This window comes from Dendrobium catenatum, unplaced genomic scaffold (genome assembly GCF_001605985.2).
Source record: "Dendrobium catenatum unplaced genomic scaffold, ASM160598v2 fragScaff_scaffold_35, whole genome shotgun sequence".
Classification (NCBI taxonomy): domain Eukaryota; kingdom Viridiplantae; phylum Streptophyta; class Magnoliopsida; order Asparagales; family Orchidaceae; genus Dendrobium; species Dendrobium catenatum.
The window spans coordinates 679196-689640 of NW_021318497.1; the positions used below are offsets into that span (position 1 = coordinate 679196).

A 10445-nucleotide genomic window follows, 5' to 3' on the forward strand; every position below is an offset into this window, starting at 1 on the left:
TCATCATTGCAGTCAATAGCAAGTATAAATGAGAAAATTTTGAGAAATTAATTAATGAATCACAAGTAACTGGAACCCACTATAGGATATTTGAACAAGGCTAATGTTGATGCCATTGTGAAATCTATATTTACAACTGAAGTAGAAACAATAAACAAAACCATAGTATCTGCAAGCCACCAAAAAGACTGTCTTCCCATGCCATGACCAACTTAACTATGAAACCAACACTAGCTACACATTCTTGAGGAGGAAGGTTATACAAGTTGAATTTAACTTTTCCAAATGATAAATCGAGTGATGTGGCAAAATTTGGACCGTCAAAATGTTGCATCTAACCAAAATAAAATAAAATTTGTGTTTAGATTTGCTAGACTTTTTAGGTGTCTTCATTTTAATCCACTTGGGATGGCTTTCTTACTGCTTTCTGAAGCAGTTTTTAAGTAAAAAAATTAAAAATTTTATACTAAAAAGCTATTTTAAGTAGTAAGAAAACCGTGCCAAACGAAGCCTAAATCTAAACCAAATGTATCCTCCAGTCCACTTTACAACTTCATTGGATAGGAATTGGCCGTTGGAAGCTTTTCATAAGGGCGTTATGGACTTCTAGTTAATTTCAATGCTTAATACTAACTCAAACTGATGAAATTGATCACAAAAAGTCTACAATGCTCTTATAGAAAGCTTCCCTATATCAATTTCAGTCCAAAGAAACCATAAAGACCAAAATGGTTCAAATTTGATGAGTTGAAACATCAAATTGAATACAAGGAAAAGCCTAGAATTAAAATAAGCAGGCCTAAAAAGTAAAAAAAAATATATATTATTTTGATCATTTAGTCAATTTTGCCACATCATTAACTTACCATTTTGACAATATGAATTCAACAATTATAACATTTTATGGAGCTATATTGCAAGATTACATAATATTTACAGAATCAAACTGAACAATGAAACTGCTAGTCAATTTTTTCTAGGCCTTTTATTGGCCATCCATATCCGGATGGTGCGGTCATCACTTGCAGAAGCTAACATATGAGGTCGCATTGGATTCCAGCTCACGCAGTTCACAGTCATTGAATGGCCAGACAGAACTTGTATAGGAACTGAACTGTGCCGCTGCCAAATGTAGATCTGCAATCGTATTAGTAATTTTAGCAATGTATTCCAATGATGTTTTTAATGCACCCATATGAATTGACTGCAACTTTTACATGGGAGACATGGTTAGGAAATCTGATAAAACCAAGTATGAACTATTAAAAATACAGTCAAATAAATTGTCAATTTCAAATCATATTTATAGCGAACAGTGATCAACCTGTAAAAATTAGCGGTTGAAATACGGACAAATTTTGAAAGTAGTTATTGATAAAGTTTATTTTATTTAAATCGCCTAAAAAAATTTAGAATTCGTCAAAGTTGACATTCAGATGGGCGACCGGCTTGCCACCGTGGATTGATCGTGCACCGTGAACTGTCACGTGAGATCAATGTTCGGCTGAGTCAGCTATAGCTGGTCACTTGTTAAATGGGCGACTAGCTACACTTAAATTTTTTTTTTAAATCCTAGCCCGTGACCCCTTCCATCTCCTTCCTCACTTTTTGTTCGTCTGCTTCGGTAAGGTTCGATGAGAGCTCCAGACCCAGCGGGTCAGTTGAAGATTTTGTGGATAGGTAATTTCTTTTACTTCTATAGCTTCTTTGGTAGTCTTTCAAGCCTTTTTTTTTTTTTTTTTTTGGTGTGAAGAAAGTTGAAGATCATAGATATGTTGGTAGAGATGTTTTTTAATTGTTCTGTGAAAATGAAGGTACCATGAGTGAAATATATGCAGGTTGTGGGAAATTTCTGTGGATGTGGGGATTTGTTTGAAGAAATGAAAGTTGATTTGAGCTAGAATGGCGTAGAAAATGTTGTGGATATGTGGATTTCTTTTCTATTTTTTTTTTTATATATTTATATTTTCTAGTTAGATGTTTGGAAGTACTGCTGAATGTTTGAAGAAATTGTTGCTGGTCAAATCTTCAACAGATTTCTTGCTCAATCAATTTACCTTTCCTCAAATCAAAAATATGCACAGCAAGACTAAAAAAACGAAATGAATGAGTTCAAGACAAAAAAAATATGGCGGATCTGGAGCTCTCGCATGCGAACGGAAGAAGGCAGAAGAAATACTAAGGACCCCCTTCATACAATCCAAAAGTCCCTCACATACTCAAATTACCCCCACTTAAGTGGGTGGGCCCCTTAAACCCTAATGGCCCCCTTCATACAATCCAAAAGTCCCTCACATACTCAAATTACCCCCACTTAAGTGGGTGGGCCCCTTAAACCCTAATGGCCCCCTTCATACAATCCAAAAGTCCCTCACATACCCAAATTACCCCCACTTAAGTGGGTGGGCCCCTTTTTGTCCAGCCGGTCCGCCCGCCTCCTATAGACCCGCACGGGTCTAGAATGGACCGGGTGAACCGGTCCATCACATTGATGCTCACAAATAGTTGCCAGATTTATTTTCTAATAATCAGAAAATAAACAAATAAAGATAAAAAAAAAAAAAAAAAAAACCAAAAAAAGGGGTTAAATATGAGTAAAACAAAAAAAAAAAAAAAAAAAAAAAAAAACCAAAAAAAGGTGTTCAATATGAGTTAAACAAAAAATAGTATTTTAATTGATTTGTTCATAATCGAGGAGAAGATGCACTAAAAGATATAGAATGAATGCAAATGAAATAAGAGGGAAAATAGATTAAAACAAAGATAACATGTCCAAAAATTGTGGAAAGGATTTTATAAAAATTAAAAAGCATGGTTGAGAAACATAGCAGCAGGCATGGATAACAACGCATTAGAAAAGCTGATTATGAAGCTTGGAAAATCAGCCAGAGACAAACCTAAAAATATTGACTTCGCATAACAAGAGATATTGTGCACACTCTAAATGTATAAATGTATAACAATAAGCTGGCAGATTGTATGCAGTCATGGAAACTGAGAGGCTATTAAGTGACGAACATTAGCTAATAAACTAGAATAAACGCTAAAAGCAGCTCTTATATAGGAGAGAGACAGTGATGGCGCGAGATAAGGTCTGTTTGGGCTGCCATGAGCTATTATAATGAAAACAACTTTTTTGAAAGAAGCTGCCATGAGTGTTATAAATTTTTTATATTTTGAAAAAGATGAATAAGAGCTTTTTTTATAGCTACCACAATTTAAGAAGTTGTTTTTCACGCAAAAAAATTCCCAAAAGCAATAAGAAAGTAATAGCCAAACAGTAATGTGATGGTGGTTAGAAAAATAAACAAGTTAAAAGTTACCTCAAACAGACCCTTAGTTATAATTGAGATTGGTATAACACTACTAATGATAGTTTGTAAAAAAGTTAAAAAAGTGTGTGTGTGTATAGATATATAATGTTCTAGCAATTACCTGTGAATCCTCACTACCACTGGCAATGAACAAGCAATTTGAGCCACCAAAGCATGACCGTATCACATACATCTTTTGTTTGTGTCCTCTAAACGTATCTGGTATGGTTGAGACATCGATGACATTCCATAGATGGATCTCCTCGCTATTTAAGTTAACAATCAAGAACTTTCCATCCCTTGATAGAGAAAGTGAAGTGATTGAATGTTCCTCCGGTATGACCCACTCTTTCCCCCTAGGGAACTCACGTATCCATATTTCTCTGTTGGAGCATATGCTTATTAGACGATGCCCATCAGGTGTCACAGCAAGATCAGAGATTTTGGGCATTCTTTCCCCTTCCCAGACTTCCAGTTCATTGCCTTCAAGATCACATGTATATATCCGATTATCAGGATTAATGCTGCCGCATACTATTTTTCGGGAGTCAGGAAACCATGCACAAGAATTGATAACGCGTTTCACGGAACTATTAAATGTGTGACGGCAATTTCCTGTATCGACATCCCACAATTTTAGGACTTCTTCATTGCCACATGTGAGCAACATTGAGTCATCAGGACTCCATGCGATAATAGAGACTGGTTTTGCATGGCCCTCCAGGGTGTACTTCAGAAACAAGGAGTCATCTTCTTTCACCTAAAATTATCATATAAGTTGAAAATGGTCAGTTTGGCATTGGAGAAATCAACGTAGAAGCTAACAACTCCCAATAGTAAGAAGAAAAAAACCGCTTCATGACCTATTAGGAACTAGAGATTGAATTTAAGTGATTGAAACTATAAGAAATTTTAACCTAAATGATGCAGTGCATGGCATGCATCAAGAATAATATAGTGCTTTTTAGATTATCTCTATCATTTCTAATTTATTTTTGATGTATTTAATCTTGGGATAATCTTTATTTTAAATAGGAAAGAATTCTTAAGTACTTATCCATATTTAAATTTTAAATTAATTTGATTTTATCTTTTAAATTAACACTTCGTTGTTAGGTCCCAAGTCCTGGATTAAAAAAGAGGAGAGTTGTGTTAAGTAGTCGACAACCAGCATAAAACTTGTTGAATAATCATGAAATGAATCCTTAAATACATTGTGTTAATGTTAGGACATTCCTTGGAAGTGAAGTGTTGTATGGTCTGGATACAACGACAAGTGAGCAAGGGCTGCTGTATCGGCGCCCAGATGCAGTGTTAAATAGGCAAGGGTTCTCACATCATGAAAAGATGTGGACAAAGAAGCTAGTCCAAGAAACTGAAATTAAGATAGAAACTTGTAATATAGGTTCCCTTACAGTCAAATTAATATAATTAATATATATTATGATTCATAGGAAAATAAATATTTTTTGTATTCAGGAAATTAAATGGATTGGAGAGAAGACCCAATAGTTTGGGATTTAAAATATGGTATTCTAGGAGTTGTATTATAAATGGTATATGTGTAATTATAAATAAAAGTTTGAAGGATAATGCTATAAAAATTAATACAATTAGATAGAATTATAATTCCAAAGATTATTGTTAATGCTAAGATTATTAATATTATAAGTGTTTATGCTCCTCAAGTAAATTTTGATATTTGTTCAAAATTAAAATTTTGAAATGACCTAGAAGAATTAATACAAAAAATATCTCTCAAAGAAAGAGTTTTTATTGAAGGAAATTCATGTTAATAGAAAATAGATGATTTTAAAAGCATTCATAGTGACTATGACTTTGAAGCAACTAATGGAGGTAGTAAAGCCATATTAGATTTTTCTTTAGCTTATGATTTTGTAATTGATAATATTTTATTTAAGAAAACATACGAGAGTCTCATCACTTATAAAAATGGATATAGTAAAACTCAGATTGATTATTTTCTTATAAGAAAACAGATCGTTTAGATTACAAAGATTGTAAAGTTATTCTGAGTAAAAATTTATGTACCCAACATCACTATTAGTTTTGGACTTTAAGATGAAGGGGCAGAAAATTAAAAATAAAGTAAATCGTTATTTTAGAATTAGATGGGAGCATAAAAAATATTAACAAAAATATTTTTGAGATTAAGATTCCAGTTCTTAAGATTTTGTCTGTGCATGTGAATGTTAATGTTATGTGAAAAAAAATAACTAGTTATATTAAGAATATTACAAAATATGTGGTTGAAGTATCAAAGAAAAAAGATACTAATAGTAAAAATAGTTTGTGGTGGAATCAAAATGTGCAAGAAAAGATAAAAAATAAAAAGATTTGTTATAAAAATTGATTTAGCGATAAAAACTCTGATAATTTGGAAAGATATAAAGAATATCATAAGGAGTCCAAGAAATCAATTGGCAATGCAAAAATTTTAGCTTTTAATGATTTATATAATATATTAGATACTAAAGAGGACGAAAGATATATGTATAAATTAGATAAACAAAGATATAGTAGTAAGGTTTTAGTTCAAGTGATGTGTATTAAGGATGAAGATCAAAATTTGTTTTTATTAGAAAAGGATATTCAACGATGGTGTATGAGATATTTTACTAAACTTTTCAATGAAAATTATGAGAATCTGATTGACTTTAAAGGCCTTAGCACCCTAAATTAAAATAAAGATTTTTGTTTTTATCGATGTATTAGTAAAATTGAAGTTAAAGAGGCTTTAAAGAAAATGAAGTGTGGAAAAGCTGTTGGACCTGATGATATTCTACTAGAGGTGTAAAAATGCTTAGGAGATGAAGAAATTTCTTAGCTTACTAAATTTTTTAATATTATTTTGAAGACTAAAAATAAGGTCAGATAAGTGGAGGATGAGTGTGTTGATTCTTATTTTTAAGAATAAAGGTAATGCATAAGATTGTACAAATTATAAAGAAATTAAGTTATTGTGTCATACTTTAAAACTATGGATGAGAGTTATCGAGCATAGGTTGCGTGACACTAATATTTCTCAAAATCAATTTGGATTCATGCCAAGTGGGTCTACTATGGAAGCTATACATTTATTGAGAGGTTTAATGGAGAAGTATAGAAATAATAAGGAGGATCTGCATCTGATTTTTATTGATTTAGAGAAAACATATGATAGAGTTCCAAGAGAAGTGCTATAGAGAGTTCTATATAAGGGGTTAATAATGTTTATATTCAAGTCATTAAGGATATGTATGCAGGAGTTGTTACTTGTGTTCAAACATAATGTGATTTGACCAAGTACTTTCCTATTTCAGTTGGATTACATCAAGGACCAGCCTTAAGCCATATTTTTTTTGCTTTAGTCATGGATGTTCTCACTAGACATTTACAAGAGGTTGTACCCTGGTGTATGCATTTTGTTGATGATATTATTCTTATTGTAACCTTCGAGTTTTAAGGCTTTCGTTTGAGTATATCTAAAACTGAATAAATGGAGTGTAATTTTAGTAATAATAAATCTAATGGGGGATTGTGATTTTGGGCGATCAAGTCATTAATAAGAGCACTCGTTTTAGATATTTTGGGTCTATTGTTCAGAGTGATGGTGAAATAGACAGAGATAATATTAGTAGAATTCAAGTTGGATGGTTAAAGTGGAGGAATGCATCGGGCTTGTTATGTGATAGAAAAGTCCCTCTCAAACTTAAGGGAAAATTCTATAAGATAGTAGTGAGACCTGCAACGCTTTATGGTGCAGAATGTTGGCAATTAAAAGAGAAGCATAATATTAAGTTAAGTGTTGTAGAGATGAGGATGCTCAGGTGGATGAGTGGCTTTACTCTTAAAGATAGTATACAAAATGAGCATATATTTGAAAAGGTTGGAGTAACTTCAATGAAAGATAAGATTAGAGAGAGTCGCCTTAGATGGTTTGATCACATAAAACGGCAGCTTTTCGATGACCCGATTAAGAAAGTAGATGTATTAAATTTTACTTATCTCAAGAAAGGTAGAGGTAGACATAAAAAAACTTGGTTAGAAAATATTAGAAATGATATTTTTTATTATATTTAGATGTGAATTTGACTCTTAACATGACACAATGGAGAAAAAGGATTCATGTAGCTGACCCCACATTGTGGGATAAAGGCTTCTTGTTGTTATGTTGTTTTTTATCTTGTAATCTTAGTTTAATTACAATGCCTGTAATTTAGATTATTTATTATGAATTGACGATTTGAATGATTGAATCAAAATTTCCTCTTGTTCTCTTTCCTCTACCTCCCTCACTTTTGTCTCAGACTTTTCCTTACAAACTAATCTTATTATAATGACATACCATATAGTATGCCAATTTCCCGAACGCTAAAAGTACAAATACATATCTCCTAGCCCAAAAATAAAAAAATACCCTCATGCTAAGTTGATCTTTGAGGGTTGTTATTCTAATTATTATTCTAATACTTAGTTATCAATAATCAAGTCTTTTGTTGAGAATGAACCAAAGGTTGTGCTTGGGATTATTCCTTAGCTTAAGCCTAAAAATCAATATGAGTGTTAAATACATCAAGATTTTTTTTAGGCTATGAATGGGATAGTGTAACCTTAATCATTCAAAACTAATACTTGTTAGCATTATGATTAACTGTCTACTTCCTCGAGTATATTAATAGCAAAAAATAATACATAAAGGCCATCCTAAAAATAACTACATGTATGCTAATCTAATATCCCATGCCCATGGTTTAAAATTGCGCAATAAGAGACACGCCTCAGCTCAATTTTAGACTTGTAAGCCTCAAAGCCTACGCAATGAGAGCTGACATTGAGGCGTACGCATCATGTTCACATGATTTTAAGGGTTGCTTGTTTGCAAGTATAAATGGTGTAAAGTAAAAGGCTAAATTACAAGCACATGATTTTAAGGGTTGCTTGTTTGCAAGTCTAAAGGGATTAAAGTAAAAGGAATAAGAGAATTTTAATCTTTTAGACGTTTAAAATGATGTGAAATGGATCCAAACAATTTTTTAAAGAAATTTAGAATATGCCAAATGCCTCCATTGCTGTTAATTCCAAATTCTCACAAATTGACTGACCTCTAAATGCAATGATGCTCACTTGAAACCCCAACCCCATTCTCTCACGACTCTGACCAAATTTTCTCATGACCCCATTCCTACTCTTGCATTCCATTGTCCTTGTACCGGCCAGTGATCCTGATTCTACTTTCGTACTGTAAATGATTCACTCTAAGACCACAAGCTCATAGAAGTTGCGTTAGGCAATATGAAAGAACAAAGGAAGAAGAAACACGTTGGGTCATGGAAGACTAGGCAAGGGATGCTAAGCTTATTGATGACTTCCATCATCCACAACATGGACAAGTTAGCAATCATGTAAGTTGGAGTTAAAATGGTTAGCAGTTAAGGTGTTGGTGAGGAGGTTAAGCGGTTTGAAGAAGAGATAGAGGACTTGGTGGGGGAATAGGTCGATGTTTTTGCATCCAAAGGGAGGTAGGATGATAAATAGAGTAAAGAGACGAGGTGGATAGGTAGGCTAAAGGAGGCTATGATTTTGGCAAAGGTAAGGAGGCGGCGAGGGTTAATGGGGGATCGATGTGGTTGAAGTGGAGTTCAAATTTAAAATATGCTTTACAGTTTACATGCATCTGAACAAAAAAATTAGTTTCTTTGCATTTAATTTTCATCCAATCAAAATACATTACATTTCTAAAATACATGTATTTTAAATACATTCAATCAAATAACCCTTTAGTTAAAAAAACTCTTGCCATATTTCCAACTACTTCAAACTCTTATCCTCCTTTTTCTACTAGTTTGACATTTTCCAACTCACATAAACTAGAATAAGCCACAGATAAATTATCATTTTTGTTCATAATACCCTGAGATAGTCTAACATTTTAAAAGAAATGGGCAATAGAACTAGATATCCAAATGCTAATTGTAACCAAGAATTCATATATAAACAACGTGCAAGTCATGTGGCATTTTCTAAGATGTTCTTAAGAATACTTAACCATATTATAGTGAATTATCTTTTTGAGTTTATCTTTCCAAGGACCTATATCAATCTTTTGGCTTCTTATATCCGTAAGAAATGCTTTTTATGGTGACTAACTATATGTGTATTTGTGCGCATCATAGATTTATGTAACAAATTATACGCTTGTTCATTTAATCTATCCATATTCCAAAACAGCTTTTATGCAGTATTTGTATTACTCTAGTTTAGCATGACAACAACAAGTTTCTCCTTTCAGCTACCAGCACCACTTTTCATTTTCTAACACGAGGATACTTTCACGTTATCTAAGATAAACTTCTGCCAAACTTTAAAATCTGGTAAATATATTCACATGGTTAACAATTGGAACGTCGTAATTTGGATAAGCCAATTCAGATCTACTAAAAAGCACACAACTATATTAAATCATTTGGATATGCGACACTTAATCTGGATTTATTTTAATAGTAGCATGTAAGGGACTGACCTCATTCCCTTTTGAATGGTTGGAACAGCAATTGAGCAAGACTCCTTAAGTCGAGAAAAACAGCAACCAGGGGCAAGAAATTACAGTAACTGAAATGGAATAAGCAATCTTTTATCAAGACGGATGTATGGAATTGCAAGATAGAAGAAAATATTGTTTCATGAATAATTTCTAACCCTCCTGTGATGGTCCAATATCTCAGAATCAACATCATATAGGCAATCACTTGTTAAACATCTAAAATAGACCAAACACAATTCAGCTAAGCAAAACAGACTTGTGTTGTCTAATATGATTATCAGAGAGATTATGAGTTGGATTTTGTCTGGAAGAAACTGAGTAAAAGATCCAAGGCATGGGTTCGAACATGATACACAACATAACCTAAGAGTTCATAAATTGAGATGCTTCTAATTAACAAAAGAATTACAAGAATTTTATTGTTCTCTGCATGTTTTTAACTTCATTAACTTCACTGATGCATATATCCTTAAATCTTACAGACATGCTTGGCACCCTTGAATTTTAAGATTTTGAATTCTCACTTTAAGTCCCACGCTCACCAGGAATTCACCATTTGACTTCTTGTTGTAGATAATCTTCAAGAT

At 32.8% G+C, this 10445-nt stretch overlaps 1 protein-coding gene across 2 annotated transcripts; it reads right to left on the bottom strand.

Moving 5' to 3' along the window:
• Positions 1-807: 807 nt before the first annotated feature.
• LOC110096909 (WD repeat-containing protein WDS homolog) lies at positions 808-10050 on the bottom strand. Of its 2 annotated transcripts, none has more exons than XM_028693439.1 (4): positions 10014-10050; positions 9838-9926; positions 3436-4074; positions 808-1122 (listed from the first exon to the last, which is right to left on the bottom strand). In XM_028693439.1, exons 3-4 carry the CDS (start codon positions 3982-3984, stop codon positions 967-969), a joined length of 705 nt encoding a protein of 234 aa, XP_028549272.1. In that variant the 5' UTR covers positions 3985-4074; positions 9838-9926; positions 10014-10050; the 3' UTR covers positions 808-966. The 2 variants fall into 2 exon arrangements, with proteins under 2 accessions (XP_028549272.1, XP_020678719.1); XM_020823060.2 differs by having other exon boundaries at positions 808-1137; positions 10014-10033.
• Positions 10051-10445: the final 395 nt, after the last annotated feature.

Excerpts from the sequence above, each read along its gene's own strand:
- LOC110096909 (XM_020823060.2), bottom strand. The coding sequence starts at position 3,984 with ATGTTGCTCACATGTGGCAATGAAGAAGTCCTAAAATTGTGGGATGTC. Across the intron at positions 1,138-3,435 it reads GTGGTAGTGAGGATTCACAG|ATCTACATTTGGCAGCGGCA; the intron begins GTAATTGCTAGA and ends ATACGATTGCAG.